Source organism: Perca flavescens, chromosome 14 (genome assembly GCF_004354835.1).
Source record: "Perca flavescens isolate YP-PL-M2 chromosome 14, PFLA_1.0, whole genome shotgun sequence".
NCBI classification, from domain to species: Eukaryota; Metazoa; Chordata; class Actinopteri; order Perciformes; family Percidae; genus Perca; species Perca flavescens.
This window is the reverse complement of record NC_041344.1, coordinates 24,226,746-24,247,276: the sequence shown is the minus strand read 5'-3', so window position 1 is coordinate 24,247,276 and position 20,531 is coordinate 24,226,746. Positions and strand designations below refer to the sequence as shown.

The 20,531-nt window shown below is 43.5% G+C and overlaps 1 protein-coding gene across 2 annotated transcripts in view; it reads right to left on the bottom strand.

The window, feature by feature from the left end:
• The window catches only part of nhsl3 (NHS like 3), a 41,113-nt gene that overhangs the window by 1,672 nt on the left and 18,910 nt on the right, over positions 1 to 20,531 (bottom strand). For both annotated transcript variants that reach the window (XM_028596605.1, XM_028596606.1), the window contains 7 exons: positions 5,239 to 5,397; positions 4,780 to 4,823; positions 4,510 to 4,648; positions 4,175 to 4,282; positions 3,935 to 4,095; positions 3,633 to 3,830; positions 9 to 3,513 (listed from right to left, as the gene is read on the bottom strand). In XM_028596605.1, the coding sequence (XP_028452406.1) occupies positions 9 to 3,513; positions 3,633 to 3,830; positions 3,935 to 4,095; positions 4,175 to 4,282; positions 4,510 to 4,648; positions 4,780 to 4,823; positions 5,239 to 5,397 (4,314 nt within the window). The remainder of the gene's footprint in view (positions 1 to 8; positions 3,514 to 3,632; positions 3,831 to 3,934; positions 4,096 to 4,174; positions 4,283 to 4,509; positions 4,649 to 4,779; positions 4,824 to 5,238; positions 5,398 to 20,531) is intronic.

Below are 20,531 nucleotides of genomic sequence, written 5' to 3'. Positions count from 1 at the left end.
GCTCTTACTTGTCGTCTCAGAAGGTATTATTCCACTCATATGATGCACTCCTGCTATGGCTCCGTTTCCTTCAACACTGAAGTCCATCTTGGCTGAAAAAGCAGGAAGATGCTGTGAAGCACTGATGCTCCCGTGGGCTGGTTTCTTTGCGACTGGAGGAGGAACTTTGTCCAACTTCCCCCCACCGTTGGAGAAAGCGGGGGCCTTCGATTTGTCGGACGCCTGCATGAGCTCGGCCGCCAAGCTTTGCTTCAGACTTGCCTGAGCTTCAGTGGAGGAGGCGGCTGGAGTCTTGTCTATGACAACTGTTTTTGTGCTCCTCGAGAAGATGAAGCTGGCAGTAGAGGCCGGGGACTTGTGCATGTCACATCCCTCGGGGGATTTCAGGGACAGGGCCCCTTGTTCACCGACAGAGCTGTAAGTGGACGATCTCACACCCAGTCGGGATGGAAGAGCATCTCTTGAAGACATGGCTGCCGTTTTCATACGTATGGCTTCCTGTAAGCGCATGGAAGGAGTGTTTATTACCACAGAGGATGTCTTTACTGTCTGCGGGGGAGATTTTAGTGACAGGGACTTGCGGATGGGCTTCTGTGGAGTGTTTTGAGGTCCTGGGATTGAAACTGGGCAATTCTCCTGATCTGAACCACCCTGGTTCGTTGACTTGTCCTCCGATGGAGGTTTCACCTGATCTTCAGCCATGTTGACCGATCTGAGACGAACCATCTGAAGCAGGGAGGGGGTGACTAGAGGTATGTTGGCATCCTCTTTGGGAATGGGTGCACTTTTGTGGCGGGAAAGGAGCTCCTTGCTCCTGGCCTCTCGGTTTTGCACACTGGGCTGCCTTCTGAAATGAACACCAGGAATTAAATTCTCTGCTGGTAAAGGTGGTGCTACTGGGACAGGAATTGGAGGTTGGGTACTGACGGGAAGTTCGGAGGGAGGCTGATTTTCAATTTTTAGAGTGTCTCTCTTCCGGAAACCGCTGGGAGGAACTAAAGCAGAGACTGGTACTGGGTTCTCTGCTCCTGCAATGGTTGGCAAAGAGGGTGAATTCACTGGGGGAGGTGGGACACTGTCTGAAATAGCTAAACATTTCTCCACTGGTCTGCAAGAAATCTCATCAGCGGTGTCAGCTTTTGAAACTTGCACGGCAACCTCTGGTTTGGTGTCAGTAACCGTTTGTGGAACAGCAGGGGACACATCTGGAATTTGTCCATGTACAGATGTCCCGGCTTCACTCAAATCCTCAATTGTCTCTCTGACTTCCTCCGTGGGTCTTCTTGGGACATCCAGCTCTGTGAGACAACTGTCCATCACATTTGCCACACTGTCTGTCACAAAGGGTGGAGGAGGTAGAGGAAAGTCAACCTCGTCTCCTCCAAACACTGAGTCCTCTTCCATAGGAGGCGGAGGAGGGGGCCAGCAAGACTCTGCGACATGGACCTCCTCCTGTAGCCTCTGTAATTCATCTGGTGGCGCAGACACTGATGAAGGAGGTGTCTTTCTTGGCAGAGGAGGTGTAGGGTGGTATGCCGGCGGAGGGGTAGGTGGTGGCGAGGCCTTACTCATTTTGGGGACCTCTACAGAAAGCGTCTGCATGGATGTGACCTCACTTTTGTCCATGTCGTGATCACTCTTATGAACTAAAATTACAACCTCGTGCTGTGAGAAGGCGGTATGGTTCTCAACAGGTAAATGACCTTCTGTCGTGGCGCTGCTACTCATTTGTATTTGCTGTCTGTCCACTGAGGGTTCTGTTGACACCAGTTCCTCTCTGTGCAGTACTGCCATGGGTTTCTTCATGACAGGAGGAGGATCTTTCTTTGGACTCTCAGGGTCCTTCACTACAGGGCTACTACTCTGCTCTTGTTTCTGAACGTCTGCACTTGCTTCCACGCTCTCTCGTTCGGTTCTTGGAAATTCCCTATTCTCCGTCTCTTTGTGAACACCTTCAGGACCTGTTTCTAACAAAGTCTCAGGCTTTGCTTTGCTTTCTGACAATTCTAAGACCGATTTGTCTATAGTTGATTGTTTTTCAACTACAACGTGCATCTCCTTGATGTCTTCCGTCTGGGTTCCTGCTTGTTTCACTGTGCTGTCATGTATCTGTGCTGGTTTCTGGGTTACTGTGCTGACATTAGGGCAAGGTCCACACAGGAGCTGAAAGGTGCGTCTGTTGTGAACCCATGTCTCCGGAGGAGGAGGACATGGCGCTTTGACGTTGGGAGGTGGTGGGATGTTCAACAGCTTTCTGACTTCAACCCCCAGAGTCGAAGAATTGTTATCCGGAGTGAGTTCTTTTGCAGCAACGGTGGGTGGAGATCCCTGCGGAGGCAGACTGGGGCTACATGTGGAGACATCTGGATTGACAGACTCAGATGTGCCAGATGATAGGGAGGTAAGCGAGGAGGAAGGGGAAGCTGCTGAAGATGAGGCTCGAGACACCGATCTCTCTGGTTTGACAGGTTTCTTCTTCTGTTTGTCAGGAGAGGTTGGGGAGATCCCTTTTGGGGAGAGTGTCGGAGTGCCACTCTGACTGGAGTAGCCACTGGAAGGGGACATGGTCCGTTCAAATTTCCCCCCTTCCGAGGGAGTTCTCTGAGGGGAGGAGCTGCTGGATTCTGCCTCTGTTGCTCCTCCTGCCTCAGTAGAAGACGCCTGTGTGGGGCTCAAAGGACTGGAGGAAGCATCTACACAGCTGGACCCCGTGGAGTTTGGTACAAAGGTGGGGATCCTACTGGTATCTGCAGGAACTGATTTGATCTCATCTTTTGCTACAGTATTTTCAGTGGTATTCGCCACACCTCCAGACTCAGAGTCGTCAATATCCACCAGAACCCTGGAGTTGCTCCTGATCTTATTACTATGCAGAGAGTTGGTTCTCCGTGGAGGGGCCGGGGGTTGCTTGGTCTTCATAACCGACAGACTGCGAGTGAAATTCTGTCTGGTCTTTGCATCGTCCCCAGCAGCCACTGACCCTGAAACATCAGACTCATGTTCTTGACCTGTAACAACATTTTCCCTTTTACTGTTGTAGCTGCTAATCATGCTAACTAAGCTACGGAGACTGACGAGGTCTTGGTCCCCACTAGACTGCTCTGTCTGGCTTTCCCGCCCATTCGGACCCACTCTCTGTGTGTTGCCACTACGTGTGCTACCCTTAGAGGATACAGGGGAGGAGTTTGAATTAATGGTCTTTGAAGACTGCGACTCGCTCCAGTTCGACCCCGAAGCCGATGTGGTCATCAGTGTGGAGTTGTTGTGGGAATTGTCAGTCTGGGAACCATCTCCATCGGATCTTCTTGACAAAAAGGGGCTGACTGATAAGTCCCCGGATGCAAGGCTGCTTTTGCTTACGGTGCGAACACTACCGCCATGGTTCACACTGCTGCCACGCGTCCGACTGCTGCTGCGGTCGATCTCTATGACATCAATCGAGGCTGGCAAGACAGCATTAGGGATGATTGTAGACAAGTAGGTGGCCTGAGGAGACATGGACATCACTGGACCCTACAAAAAACAACACAGAAATATGAATGTCACAGCTAAGTTTTCCAAATACTCAACACAGAATAAGGTAAAATATAGATTATTGAATTGTATCCCTAACTAACTGATTGAATCCTTACCTGGGGTTCCTGGAGGAAGCTAAACACCGTTGAAGGACAGAAGGATGAGGAATTGGTCATGCCGGGTAGTGCAAGGGACTTGGGTCTCAGGGTTGAGGTGGGACAGGGATAGGAGGCAATGCCCTGGTGGTTTAAAGGCTGCTCATCTTGGTACATTTCCTGGAGGTGTTTCCTCAGCAGCTGTTCATCCCCAGAGGCCTGTTCAGGAGTGGAAAAAGGATAATTGTAAGTGATAAAAACAACCTGTAATGTGTATTAAAACCATTCTGAAAAAAATTGATACTTTCTGGAGAACCCTTTACCTCCAGGTCTGAAAGGTGCACCCTTGCTCCCTCCTTATTCGCTACTGGAGACCCTCCATCAACCGTAGGAATGATAACAACACCTGATTGGCTGTTAGTGACATTTCCGTCTTGATTAGAGGAAGATACAAGCTGCTGGAAGGTTGAGTTTCTGTGCAATGCTGGGAAGAGGGCAAATCACTGTCAATTACAAGGTTACCCCCAAGGATGCATGATGTCTACATGATGGTGTGGACATACCAAGCTCTTTTTGGACCTGGTTGGGAATACCCATGATGGTGGTCCTCCTACTCCTCTTCCTGCTCTTATCTAGTCTTTTCACTGGATTCAGAGGCTTGAATGTAGAACCTGAGAGACAGAGTTCAACTACTGTAACTGAATTTGAGGAGAGTTATTTTGCAATGAAAAAGCTGTGCTCAGGACAGGAGAAGAACTTAGTGAAATAATGCAGCCAATGCACTACAATGCATCAAAACTAACAAAAGTATATTGGGGACATGGCTTTTCCACACACACACACACACACACACACACACACACACACACACACACACACAGACAGAGCTGTGGTTTACCTTGGCGGGTGAGCACAGGCCTAGTCGACACAGCAGGAGTTACTGTGGTATCAGTACTCCCAGCGGTGGAGCTCGTCTCCGGAGAGTCACCTCTGTCCTTGGAGCTGATATCCTGCTCCGGACTCAGAGTGTCTGTGGACTGCAGGGGACACACACACACACACACACACACACACACACACACACACACAGACAGCAGTTTTTAGTTAGGTGGCATTTTTTGTGTGTAGGAAGTGAAGGTTGACACACAGAGCTTTTGGAGGCACTTACAGCAATGCTCTCAGCGTCAGGAAAGTTCACTCCATTCGTGTGCTCTGTGTGAACCAAATAGACAAGGATCAAACACCGAAGCTGAATACACTCCAACTCCATCCATAATCATGTACAGTATCTATCATCAGTGATGTAATCGTAGATTAAAAAAAAGGTGGGTAAACGTGAAGCTACAGCTGGTAACTTTAATATGACCTGAATATAGAAAAGTGCCACTGACTAACACAAATCGGTTATATTTTAAAAACACACGATAACATATACTCCTATGTCTTTAATCAGTCTGATAGTACATACTATACTATACTACAGTGTGTTCTTAAATATTGTGGGTAAGCTTTATTTAGATGGGTTTACATCTATTGTACATTCTTTGAGTATAAAACACAAATATATGCCAGTAAGTGTCTACAGTATGAACTCATATGTTTTCGTATTTATAGTCCTGTGTCTGACCTTCCTGCTGTAGTATCTTGAGCCCTTCCTGGGCCTCAGTGTGCAGGTCCTCCAGGTACTGTGGCCTGCTGCCCTCGATGAAAACATTCTCCTGGTAGTGCTGGGACGTCCTGTAGTGGACGGTCAACCTCTTCTGGTCTTCATTCCCTTTCGGGCCAGCTGTTGGTATGGTGGAAAAACAAAGGGTTGGGGAAAACAGAGAAGAAGACAAATGTAAAATGTTGATCTTGAATTGAACAGCAGCTTATTACACTTCTTCCTATTTACCATGTATCTGCCATAAAAATTGTTTTATCTTTGGACCAAAAACACCACACTTTATTCTGAAACACACCAGATATCTACAAGCCATTTAAACCTTTGTCTTTCAGCCGGCACTGCCTTGTCCTCTTTGTCAAACATCAACCAAATGCAAACCGACTCAACAGGTGTCCACTTGCCAAAACATCTATCAGCTTTACAGTGAACCCTTTGCACCTCCACCTGTCACGAGTGTGTGCTTATATCTGTGCACGTTTGACGCAAACGCCAATCTCCTCAGCTGAGCAGTTTATTTGGCAGACATCCCTGCCTGACCAGGATCTCAACAGTAAACTATTGCCTGGCTAATCTCCTGCAGTATCTATCATGGTGGATTAGATAATCTGGATTGTCTGTATGTAAAGATGTTACTGGACCCCCTACTGGGGGACCTCCTGCATGGGAACTGGACCAGGCTCTCCCGTCAGGATGGCTTTACTCAATGTCAAAAGACAGCCAACAAAAGTGGAGACTGAACAGAAAATTAAGATTTAATAATAAAAATAAGTACTAGTTATAACAGCAGTAAATATAGGCAAAGCTGGCAGGGCCAATTGGAGCAACGGCCCAGCCAGCTGTAGTTCTGTTATACTAAACTTCAGTGTTGATGATGATGATGAATCATTTTATTTCAGTTAACATACCGTACATGAATGAAACAATTATTTCCCACAATTTGCCAATGTAGCTAACCGAAAAAGGAATAGGCTGAAGCCAAGGCTTATTTTTGCCTATCCTATAGTGTTCAAGAGATGGTTAGCTTTATATTTTTTTGCCTTGAGTATGTGCCCACAAACCATAGTATTTGGGGATTTAGGAGGTGGAAGCCATCTTGTCTTAAATATTGTCACACATTCATATTTGATGTGACAACCAAAGACAGTTTGACTTCCGTGGCATGTGGTTTGCCTGTGAGGCACTTATTCTTTTCTAGAGGGCTTAAGTGCAAACTAGGCAGGGGCAGCTAAATGATTATGAGGAGAATGTGTAAATTAAAGGCAGGTCTCAAAAAATGATGAAAAAATATTTTTATTATAATTATCTTTTGGGCATTTTAGGCCTTTATTTATATAGGACAGATGAAGGGAAGAGAGAGGGCGAATGACATGCAGCAAAGGGCCTATAAACAGAAAATGGGCGCCTGCTCTACCAGGTGAGCTACCCAGGTGCCCATTATAATTTGTTTTGTCTATTATTTTTAGCTGTATGCTTGCTTTTGGCTGTGTGGGCTATGTCAGTTACATACAGTTGTATGTTGTCGGTTATTAGCTAATCAGAAGTCAACGCGAGGTGTCCCCTTTCCCTCCTTTGTCACTCTCAACACTGTGGCTCTCAGTCTCGCCTGGTAAGGTAACACTGTGTGAGTGTGGACGTACATACTGTACACGTTTGTGTGTGTAAGGTAACAGACACTCCTACCTCTATCCCCTCTGCAATCACACAGGTGAGGCAGCCCAGACACAATGCCCGCCCCTGTGTGTGGCTGTGGGAAATCTCAGGTCATTGTGAACCTGGGACTGTCTGATGCCATCCAAGAAACAGAAGCTCATTAAAAAACAGCCATCGCAGAGTGCATATTACTCGCATTTAAGGTGTTGTGCTCTAACTACTAGTTGTACCGTTCATGAGACTCCGCCAGACCCCTGCAGGAGGTTTAGGGCTTTTGGTCGATTAAGACGACCGCCAAAAAAGTCAGTTAAGCCCTTTATCTCATTAGAGAGAACCCCTAAATTGTCTTCAGCACTAATTCTTGCATGGCAGTGTGTCTGTGTTTGTGAGACAGAGACAATGAGCAGCACACAAAATCAGCAATTATCAGCAAGTCTTTACACTAACTAACTTACTAATCCATCACCTCGTAACCTCAACCGTGCAACGCAAACTTTTTAGGGCATATAATGTAATGTAAAAAAGGTCAGTTTAACTCTACAAACCTCAATCAAAGCAAAGTTTTAAGAGTATTACTGTCCAAACCAGCGTTCATTTCTGTCAGCAGCCTAAAGTCAAAGCTACAGCCTGCCAACGACTGCCACGGGAGTCAGCACTCACCCTTCTTCTTGAAGACAGACAGCAGAGAGTGGAGGCGCTTCCTCCAGTAGACTACCATGCCTACACCAGCGCCATAGCAGATACAAAATCAAAATATTGTGGTAAAGGCAAATAAAGTCCAACAAGTCCTTTTTTTTTTTCCCCTTTCTGTCAGTGGTGTAAAAAGTCAGTTTGTTTTACAAAGAAGATCCTGATGCTCTGAACTCTAAGGAAAAAAAAACCAGCCGTTTGTCTGTGAGTGGCTGTAGGTGGCCTGTTGTCAGAGTGAGAAGCTCTCTCCTCCTTCTGCAGAGTGTCTGAGTGACTCGGGACGGACGAGTACACAATAAGATCTGCTTCCAGCCAAGCAGCCTGTCCCAGCTGCCTTATCCCTGAGTCTGATACCCTCCTCCCTTCCCCCCCTCTGCTCTCTCTCCCTCTCTATATATTTTGCTCTGTCGCTCACACTGGCTCCCTCCATTGCAATTCCCTCTCTATTGTCAAATAAAGGCCACCCCCCTCCACAAGCAAAACGGCTGTCAAAGTCAGGCTTTCAGGAGGTATCCACCCACACTTCACTCAATATAGAAGCACACGTGTGATTGTGTGTATGCACCCATCACACATGTGAATTGCCAAGAGCCTGGAAAGATAAAACAATCTAAGAACAAGAGTGACAATTAGAGAACAATTTTAACAATCCTGTGACGCTTCAGATGTATCTTAAGAGCCCCGGAGGGAGTCCGACCCACAGGTTGGGAACCACCTTTTTGTGGGTTTACATTGAGTTTGTACTGTTTGGTTTGTAATAAAAAAAATTAAAAAAAAGAAATCCTAGTATGTATTGGTGTAAAATACTACCTTGATAATTACTAACATTTTAACATATTGTTGCATAATACAACTTAAAAGCCAAAGAAAGGATTCTTAATCAAAATGCATAGATGTAAACTTCCCTCATAACTAAATCCTAGAACTAGAAAACTAAGTTGTTTTTTTGCAGTAAAATAAAACAGAAATGTAATAATTTAGACAAAAAAGATCAAAGTTGTTACTTTAAGAACTGCATTCTTCAGCTTCTGCCATGAAAATGTGTTTTTTTAGGCAATTGTGCAGCACTGGAGGCTTTCCCTCGTGTTTATTGTTTGGCTTATCTTATTGGCTGTAAGAAAAGCTAAAACTACACCACTGGTATACTTTAAGGTTATATAGTTCTATTTGTCATTGTCCTTTCCCTAATGAAAGCCTTCAGCAGCATGGCGTCTGTCTGATGCTCTGTCTCATTATCTAAGGGCTACATTTGACATTTGACAGTAGAGGTTGTGTCCTCAGTGAAAAGCTAAACAACTACTTCAACGTGCTGTAATGCCTAACCCTCTCCACTGCATCACTTTCTCCAGTGCCCTATCCTCCCTCTGTCTCTGCCAATCTCTCTTCCTTCACATTTTTCTTTTCTCTGCCTTTCTCTTCCTGTCTGCCCCTTTGCCTCATAGCCACAGAGGTCTAGTTTGAGTTATAAATAGCTGACACAGCCTCGGTTCATCATCGCAGCTCTCATGGCGCTGTGTGTGTGTGTGTGTGTGTGTGTGTGTGTGTGTGTGTGTGTGTGTGTGTGTGTGTGTGTGTGTGTGTGTGTGTGTGTGTGTGTGTGTGTGTGTGTGTGTGTGTGTGTGTGTGTGTGTGTGTGTGTGTGTGTGTGTGAGTTTGTGTGTGTGTGTGAGTTTCTAGACGCCTACTAATGTTTCCTGACAAACTGCAGAGGGTATGAAATGTAACACGGCTATGAAAAAAATCCAACCTAAAAGCTGATTCTGTGCCAAACAAACAAGTGATGCTGTGTTCAAAAGGGTTATTTCCCCACTATAGAAGCAGCACTTCATCCAGTTGCGCTCTGAATGGATGTTTATTCCTAATAAAGTGACACGGCAGGGGGCTACAGCTGGCCCATACACTCGGACCAGCTGGAGGGTAGTAGCACAATTACTTTCATCCATACACACACCATCCCTCCTCACACTGCACCCACACAGAACTCCTGGCACTGGAGAATGGGTGAGGATGCTAAGCTTCTCCAGTGAAGAAAGCTCCACCCTAGTGTCCAGGGTCAGACTGCCCAGCCTGGGGTGCTGCTGGCGGAGGTTTAGCCTCGGGTTGAGCGGGGGCTGGAATAAGCCGAGGCCTTCAGGAGAGCAGCTTTAGACATTGGAGTCATGCCAGAGGATTAACTCCGCCAGTGGCTTAACCTGTCCATCTCTTTACCTTACACTCCCTCACCCCTGACATTTAGATCTCCCTCTATCAGCACTTCTCGTCTCAGTCTTTTGCTTAGAAATGTTTCTTTCATTTTACATTTTCACTCCTTTTTTTATTTTAACTTTACACTAAACACTAAAGCATTACGTATCCTCTGGATGATGTCACTCAGGCGACTAAATTAAACTAATTAGCTCCTAATCCATATATATTTGTGCAAGACAATATGTGACATGTGGGAGCTTATGTGCATAAGAAAACCGATTTGTTTCGCAGTGATGTGGCCCATGCCTTTTCTTATAAATCCCTTCCACACCCAGTCCCCTCAATCAGACCTTTACTAAGTGCCAATTTTAGGGGTATTTGGCCCAGCCTGTGTACCCCCCTGTTGTTAACCAAAACCCCTCATATCAATATTCATTAGAAGGCCTAAAGAGACACCATCTGGTCTTGGGAGAGAGGGCAAAGGGGAGAGAGGGGCTTCAAATGCCTTTGATTCAGCGCACACAACACACCATTCCACTGCATAAGCAAAAAACACGGTGCATTACAATAGAGGAAAGTTAACATTTTGCTAACTTCATGCTAATGTGGATTTCCCAAACTTCACATTTTAATTATAGAGAGTGATTGTAGAAAAACAACAAATATTCGATACAATTACAATAATACAATACAATTTTAAATCAAGTACAGTGGCTTTTCAAGGGCTACTCAGACGCTGCTTCACAGCCTTCTAACACTAAAGGAAATATTATAAATCAACTGAGCCTGACTGTTGCACTTGTTAGCAGGTCAAACTGCCTGTTGGAGGACAATCAGAGTTCAGGCAGCCGACAATACAGGCTTGTTAAAATGTCAAACGCCAAAAGACAAGCACCTCATTAGTAAGAGCAACATTCAACATAATGATAATGATTTGACATGCCATTCTCTATTTTCTGATTTATATCTCATGTTGTGAATTCCAGCCAGTAGAGCTGAAGCGAATAGTAAGGCAGTTATATAATAGTATATATAACAGTAGTAATTTTCAATTCAATCATTTCCTTTTTCTTCAACGTGATCTGGTTCCTGTTTTAATTTTCTAGGATGATAAAACATGAATACAATAACATAAAGTGTGCCTTTGAATCCAGAAGCTCTTTAAAACAAAGTGACCTGGGGTGCCTGGGTAGCTCACCTGGTAGCGTGTGCGCCCCATGTACAAAGGCTCACTCCTTGTCGCAGTGGGCGCAAGTTTGACTCCGACCTGCGGCCCTTTGCTGCATGTCATTCCCCCTCTCTCTCTCACTTTCACATCTTCAGCTGTCCTATATATAACACAGGCCTAAAAGGCCCAAAGAACAATCTTTAAAAACAAAAACAAAGTGACCACCACATAACCACAGCGGGCAGATATCTGGGATACTGTATATACTGCTTACAAATGGAAAGAAAATCAGTTGACATAACTGAATCATTTACAAAATAACCAGACAAGACTGACCTATTCAATAACAGGCAAATACGTCAGTTTTACCGGAGCAGACACAAACCTCTTCTCTCTGATAAGCCGCTCTACATCAACACTGTCATTTCTTATACACACATATAACTTCTTGCTCCACTAGAGAGTGCTGTATCAACTCTGACTCTGTCTGGGCTGCCAGTGATGAGACTGCAAAAACAGCAGGTCATTCGATGAGAACATTCACTGTAGATACACAGGGCCACTTTGTACTGATGATGGAAGAAAAAGCAGCTAAATGTAAAATATGGCTCCCAGTGGACTGACCAAGCCCAAACTCTAACGCACACACACACACACACACACACACACACACACACACACACACACACACACACACACACACACACACACACACACACACACACACACACACACACACACACACACACACACACACACACACACACACACACACACACACACATTTATTGGAAAATGTAATACTGTGACCACATGGTGAGTATTAGCTCATCTCATGTCCTTAGCTCAACCTCTCATTTGTTGCACAGGGGAGGAATGATGTAAACAGAGAAGCAGAGAGAGAGAGAGAGAGAGAGAGAGAGAGAGAGAGAGAGAATAAAATAAAATAGGGATAGCTATTCTGCCTTTGTCATAACCTCAACATCAGTATCAGGTTAGCCATCAGGCCACTCGGCCATGAGAAGTAGCAGGGTTTCCACTTCATGCCCGACTAAGCTTGAAAGCGGCCAATGTGTGTGTGTGTGTATTAATGGATGTGTGGTTCAGTGCGTACATGCTGGGTTCAAAAAAAGTGGCTGGGTGGACATGGGGAAGCAGGGAAATGAGAATGAACAACAAAGGTAAAATACTGATCGGTCACAATGCAGTCTGCATGGATTAGGTGTGTAGTAGTTTATAGCCTTCGTGTTCCACTTCCGGGATTGCTCCGCTGTTGCAAGAAATTCCGCCGAATGCATGTCTTTTCCGTTTCCTCTCACTTTCTTTGTGTTGGAATTTTAAATTTGGTGGATTTATGAGGACTATTGTTAACTGCTCCTCAGATCTCTGCAGGGGAAATTGAGACAGCTAGCTAGACTATCTGTCCAATCTGAGTTTTCTCTCGCACAACTATTTTACAGCGGCTCCGTTCGGAGCTTAGCACCGCCCAATGACGATTGTGATTGATTTAAAGAAATGCCAATAAACCAGAGCATGTTTTCCACCCTTCCCGGGAATGCTGTGTGGACTAGCCAGACCCTCCTCCGCTCTGCAGCGACTAATTTTTACTAGTGTAAAAAAAGGCTGAAGGAAACTGAGGCACTCAAGAGGGTAAAATTTAAAAAGCCTTTAATATCTTTTTGGCTAAATCATTAAAACATGCCAAAAATGTGGATCATTGTGCTTGCCAATTAGGAGCTGTGACCCTGGATTTCTCTTGTGTTTCTCAATGTTTTTTCCCGTCCCCTGTGTGTTCCAGTCTGTGTCACTCTGCTCTCTCCTGGATCCTGATAGCTTCATCACCCACACCTGCCTTCAGCTCCAGTTAGTCTGGATCAAAGAGGTTCCATTTCCAGGATAATTGCCAGACATCCGATGTCCCTCCGCTTCCGCTCTCTGTGTGTTGCCATTCTCAAACTCCGCTCGCTTTGGGAAATAACAACAAACTTCGAGCTAGCAAGCTACACGCTGAAAATGGCAAGTTTTGTCCGGAGCATAGCGCCCGCCAAGACAACTGTAATTTGTTTAAATAAATGCAAACAACTCAGCGTTTTTGTTTTTTTTCCCATCCTGGAATGTATGTGTGGAGCAGCCAGACCTTACTTCACAGCACTGTGGAGATAGGTCTGGCCACTAAGCTCCAGTATATATATATATATATATATATATATATATATATATATATATATATATATATATATATATATATATATATATATCTACCCCGGTCACTCATCGCAAGATCGTTCCGTCAGCTACTTTGCTACCTTTCAGGCCACTCTAGTAATCATGTATAGTTGAATATCTCCTCCTGTGTTTTTGGCTTTGCCTAATCCTGTTTTTCCCCTCTGATTCAAGATCATCCTCGTCAGCCTGCCACTTCACCTGCCTCCCTGCTCTCTCATCTGCATCTCCAGCCACAACTCCTCTCTACCAGCCAGCAGCAGCAGCCATCGCTCATCCCACTTCATATCCCCTTTCTCCTCAAAGTAAATCTCTTTTCCTTCATCACTCCTGATTCTGCATCTGCATTTGGGTCTCTCAGAGGAATAACAACAGGAGCAGTGTTTTAGGTCTCAAGTACACCTGCAGAATGGCTTCACCTTAACACAATGTCACAGCTGTGGAAAAACACGAGGACAACAGGCGCTTGTTCAAGAAGACAGAGGCTTGGGACTTCCTCATCCCCATGTTCCTGGGACATTCAGTATAAAAATGCTGCGAATTAGCTGCTGAAATGCCATGACTTGAGCACAATGCTCAACAAAATCCAAATCTGAGTGTAAATGTGTGAGGCTGAACAATGACAAAGACAAAAACCAACAATATGTTCATCTTTCAATACTTTCCAACTGCACCTTGTCTGTAACTCTCAGCCCCACAACAAAAATCTTTAAAAACAAGTTACAAATATAAACTTTAATAAAAAAATAAAAGGCTAAATAATTTCCTGAAACAGCTGGGCACTGTATTTGTTAGCAAACGTTACTCAAACAGGAGTAAATACATTTGTTGGAGACTATTTTCAGCTGCAGATGAATACACATTTGGTGCTCTAGGTAGTATTTACAGCAGCAGGGCGGTGCATGTGGGATTGTTAAAGATAAATCACAGTAGCCATGTTAATGGTAATTAAGGAACATGCCACCCAGTGCAACATAGCGTGATGTGGTTTCAGAATGTTCGGACACAGAGGAATGGTTTTTATATCTTATACTTTGTGTTACACTAAACAGCATCTAGGGATATTGGTGCATATATAGTGGTGGCTTACAGTGGTGTCTTTGTCTGCTGACCACAATGATTGGCTGCAATGTCTTTCTCTCCCAGCTGCTCTTTCCATCCCTTTAATAGAAGTAATGAAACTGCCAGAGTAAAGGAAGAGAGGGTTAAAATGTGACCAGCAATAAACCTCGTGCCCAACACACACACACACACACACACACACACACACACACACACACACACACACACACACACACACACACACGCACACGCACACGCACACGCACACAGGTGTCATTATTCAGCTCGTTGCTGCCCCTGATATGGCTCCTGTGGTGGACTTGAGTTATGAGCTCCCCTTCATTGAATGGTGTAGTATTAACCAGGGGGAGAGAGAGGCAGGCTAACCTCCATCCTCTCCTCCATGCACATATCTAGTAGAATATGTAATGTTTCATGTATCATGGTACGATAATGTCTGGCACCGTCTGTTCATTTGGCCTGCACAGAATGAAATATTCACTGCGAGTTCCGACTCATTCCTTACTGTATCTGATGAGAGCTAATAGTCGTAGAGGGAGCATAAAAACAGAGATACAAAATGTAAAACTAAAGATGCTGAGAAGATGACAACAGGAGTGGCGGAGACAGAAGGGGAGAGGCATGAGGAGGGAGACGGAGGGAAGGGGCCAAGGAAATAGAAAAGGAAGGACATAAATCACTGAGTACAGTAACTGTCACCACCCATGAACCACCGCACCTGTGATTTCCTCTGGGTGGGTCACAGAGGGAGCGAGATAAAGAGGGAACAAGATAGAGAAGGGGTTGATTAGAAATGGTGAGGAGAACGAAGAGGGCAAAGGAAAAAGAGAGAGAGGGAAACGAGTCACTGTAGGATTGTGAGCAAAACTGTATCAGAAAACTATAAGAGGTTTGCACACATTCTGAACCCCCTGCTATCTTGTGGGCACATACTGTGTGAATATTATGCTTCTCCACCATTAATTGGATTATGTAAAAAATAAAAAAACGGAAGAGATGCCATTTTACCTCTTTGTCACATAAATATGTAAGGTAGCGGTTATAAGACAAAGAGCTTTGATAAAGTTGAGGTTTTACAATAGGCAGCTTAAACGTTGGTTATGATGAACAAGTAAAACTGGGTCAATGCAAGAATCTAGTTATGGTATATACATTTTTATCTAAAAATCCTACAATAAAAATATGATTTGCCTAAACTGAGAATTTAAATATCCACATCTATGTGTGTGTGTGTGTGACTAACATTTAAAAATGTATTTCTGTGGGTTTTTGAGGCGTTCAACCAACTACTGCTCCACTGCAATGTTTGGATAAATATAAGTATGAAAGTGAAACGAGGTTTCAGGCACCTTATCCTAATACAGGTTCAGAAGTAGTTTCATTGACAAACATCACTGCATTGTGAATAAACGGAACTAAATCAACAAGCATGGTCCCTTGATGGTTTATATTGTACTGTATGTCTTCCTAACCTAACCCCGGTGTCCCACTTCTTTAGCACAGATTAACTCTCTATTTGCTTCAGTTCTTAATCCTGACTTGAAGCAGGTTGTACACCTGAGCTGAGGTGACTGATTCCACTTCAGGAAGGGAACACACACACACACACACACACACACACACACACACACACACACACACACACACACACACACACACACACACACACACACACACACACACACACACAGTTAAACTAAGCTGCAGCACCCACTGTGCTTAAAAATAGTAAACTGTTTCTCTTTTTGTTATCCTTCTCTCATTCTCTCCCTGCTGTTGTTTCTCTCTCTACCTGATAAGGGGATTGTGGGTATCTTTTTCCCATGGAGAATGAGCTGTTTTTGTTCCAACTTGAAAGCTTTTTTTTTTTTTTTTTTTTTTTGAGCCAAACTGAGAAACATTGATACAGATGCCTCAGAGCGGAGACACAGTTTACCCACTGTACGCTACATTCATCTACAGTCTTAACTAGACGATGAATCTATTTGTTGCCAGCTGGTGTGGGAGGGAGCATAGGAGTCTTCAGGGTGACCCTGGAAATTAGATGGTTTGGAGAGACACAAAGGCCTCCAGGCAAAACCAACCTGAGAGATTTCAAGTGGAGTGCATTCTACAAAAACCTTTACATCTAAATGAACATGCTTAATTTACTTATTAAAGTAACACGAGCCAGGCAACAGCTGGAAAGAGAAAGAAAGGCACAGGTGCTGCAGGTTAGCCGAGGGCACGTCTCTCTAATGGTAAATGGACTCATTTAGTATGACTGATGAGTTAATGAGAGACCTGCAGCTTCTGCACAGACTTGGACAGGACAGGACAGGACTGGACGGGACGGGACGGGACGGAACGGGACTGGACGGGACTGGATGGGACAGGACGGGACTGGATGGGACAGGACAGGCCTGGACAGGACAGGACTGCTGGACAGGAAAGGACAGGACTGACACCCTCAAGTCTGACTCCTTTGTCGGACCTAAAATCCCTCATCAGAAAAGTCTGAGGAGTCGATCGGCTGGTTTGAATTGAAACAAACTTCAAAAAGTCTTAGCAAAAAATAGTAAAAAATGTCTTTCCATATATAGTCTTATATCTAAGTCATGGCATGGACTGATATTAGCCTACTTTAGTTAAAGGAGTAGTTTGACATTTTGGGATATTTGTGTATACACGTCCAAGTCAGGATTCATACTTGGAACAATTTGATATATTTTAAAGAATCTAATTAAGCTGCGGGGAGAATGTCGTAGAACATGTCAGTACACTAAAATTAAAAAATTGAAGCTGTACCTTTATAAAAGTTTTCTTCACGTGAGTTCATCCATGTCACTCTTGCCCATACTTTGAAGTACTTCCTCTTACTTGCTGTACAAGGTTTCATGGATTTACTATATCCATCCTGTTATTGAAAATAATCTTTTTTTCTAGACTTGACACAAGACTCAAACTGATGGATGCCAAACCAAAAGATAGTGTATCTCTCCACTGTCCCAGTATAAAGACCTGTGGTTTATCACCGTAAAATTCCACTGAGATAAAGACGTCTATTTAACAGGAAAGAATTGCTACACATTTAGCAGCTGTTCAAACTCCCCACCTGCTTGACCTTTTCTCAGTTGCTATAATGATACAAACTCCAAATGTCACAGTTGGGTTTGTCCCATTAGAAAATCAGAATGCATGTCTGCATTTGACTTTTTAGTTTAACCAAAATGTAATTTACATAATTTCATGTCCTCATCATACTCTCAAAGTTTTAGAGATGGTAAAAATTGACATTGGACATTTCTGAGAAAATCTTTCTTTGTTCTATTCTGTACTCTCTGGACTATCTGTCTATTACAATGAATTCATGTCATGTTATTCAGTCATAAATTGCTGAAACACAAGGGGAATGGATATAGAAGCTGTTTTAACAATGGAGGATATAAAGCTATGCATTTAGAATGAAGTGCTCCCACTGTCACCATGGACATTTGGATGCTTTTCATCAATATCAAGTGTGCTGATGAGGAGTGAGGAGCAGAGTTTAGATGGAAAAAAAAAAAAAAAACATCTGCTGACGTCCTAAGCGCTGAGCTAAGAGGTACAAGTGACGTTAAGTTCATCGGACTCTCTGTCATTCGAATCACACTGAACACATTAGGCCTGAACAGATGCACCCTGTTTTCAATGCACCACACATGTAACACACACACATACGTGTGCAGGCAGTGAAAGTACTAGTTTGTTCTTCAGCAATATAAGTGCTACAATGTGTGTATGTGAGCGAGAGATATGCAGTCGCTGAGGGTTGTGTGTGCGCTTCCCTCCCGCCCACAGACAACAACATCTCATTCTGCCAATCGTGGGCCTTCAATAAAGTCGCAGAAACACACTCCCCCCTCCATCACTCTTCCTCGGACAAATCCCATTATGCACGGCAAATGAACTGAGCTTCGCTTTCGTAAACAAGTCGAAACCATTTTGACTCAATCAGTCTGAAAACACTTGTAAATCCGCTTGAAAAGACAACAGCGTGTTTGAGTAAACCGGCTGCCAAATGTTGAAGTATAAACAGTGGCTGAGGTTGGAGCTGGCACCACGGACACCATCTGCTTGGCAGACACACACACACACACACACACACACACACACACAGTAAATTTGTACACAAATGTGTTTGCGCGCATTTGTGTTCATGTCATGGTTACTGTATACAGTCTTGTATAAAGTACTTGAAAGCAATACTTGAGTAAAAGTATCTTACCAGAAAATGACTTTGGTAGAAGTTAAAGTCACCTTTTAGAATATTACTTGAGTAAGTCTTAAAGTATCTGATATGTACTGTAGCCTACTTATCAAAAGTAATTTTCTGATATTAAATGTACTTAACTTTTTGAAGTAAAAGTAAAGAAAAATGTTGATAATGAACATTATTGTGTGTTCCTTATGGTAAAGCATAACATTCAGGGTTCCCACACCTTCTTAAAAATCTAATTCAAAGTCTGACATCAATAAAGACAAAAACTGAATCTTTTTTTTTTGTGAGGAAGAATCTTTCACTCCAATGTACAAAAACATTTGTACAAGTAATGATTAGCGAAGATGCTTAGGGAAAATGTAGTGAAGTAAAAGTATGCATTTTATTTAGGAAAAGTAGCGGAGTAAAAGTGAAAGTTTCCAGAAATATAAACAACGAAGTAATGTACAGATACGTGAAAATTCTACTTAAGTACAATGACGAAGTATTTGTACTTTTGGTTGAATCAATCCAATAACATTGATTTCAGTCTTGGTTTTCTAACCCGAGACAGAACATATGTAATTATCGCAGCGTAGCAAACCAGTTTTTTTTTATCTTATCAGTGTCAGAAAAAAAACCTCTAAATGAGCACTTTGACATGACCAGCAAAAGCCATTGTGATTGATGGATGACTTCATTTCAGCGAGGTTTAATCCTAGGTTTGATGTTGCTTTCTTCTCCATCAGCAGGACAGGACATGCTAAGCTAAGACTGTCACAAGTTTCCAACTATAGATTTGGCACAGTGATGATGGAAAATGAAGCCTAACGTGAAATCCAAGCAATAGTAATCTTTGAATGGTAAGGTCACATAAGGGCCTGTGTGTGTGTGTGTGTGTGTGCACTGTTTAATGGTATGGTCTGATGATTTAATTCAATTTAGGTGGCGATGCAGGAAGCCACTGGACTGAGCCCCATTACAGAGCAATGCAAACACTGAGTCCTTTTATACAGGAGACACAGAGATCACACTGATTCTCTGAAGCTGTGTGGGATTTGAGCAGTAACATGGCTTGTCCGTGCTCATAAATGTTACTTCAACAAAGAAAAATTACTTTTCACATCACCTCATCTATGTATCATTTTTTAAGTATTCCCATTTCTTAAACTTAAAGCTGCATTCATTTATAGATATATATTCGGCAGACACAGTGCAACATTAGCATTCATTTGATGTTGTGTTTATTACCACCTGATGAGCGCAAGTTAAATACAAACATCATACACATCTGGGTCTTAAGCTGCTACTGTATATCCTCCACTATGTTCACCAGGTTGTCACGTGATGCTGAGCAGGTAGAGCATCGTGTTGTTGTCTATCAGAACTTTTTTTTTACTGAAAACAGCTGCCTGGAAACATGGCTAATAAGAGAAGAGTTTGACAGTTGACCAGCTAAAACAATGAGCTGAAAGATGCTAAAAGGCTCCATAGAGCTGAGGAGATCTGTGTGTTACTATGAGCGACCCCTTTCAAGTCCTTTCATCCACAATATTGTGACTAGTGCAGCTTTAATTAAGATTATGATTGTAAAGGAAAATGTACGTAATAAGTGGTGTAATGTATTTCTGCCGGTAGTAACTTTCAGGTAGTAACTATATAAGTTTTCTTTAAATGAGCAATGAGCCCAACACTTCTTCCAACCATGGCTGAAATAACAGGATTTCTTTCCCATTGGCAGCTTAAGTTAAATGTGGGTCAAAGCTTCAAATAGCAAACTTTCTTTTATAACTGCATGAGACTTGCTAAAGGGTTATGGGTCCTTCAGAAGGATTTATTCAACAGCTAAAAAAATTCCCATGCTACATTTAGGAGCAGAGTATGCAGACAAACCACAATTGCATGCTGCCTAAAACATCCTTCCATTTAGAGAAAGAACACAAAAAGGTCCTACAGACGAAGGGCATGAGAGGACAGAATAGAGGAGGACGGTAGAGATCCCCCTCCATCTCCAAAGAACACTTTGGTGCAACC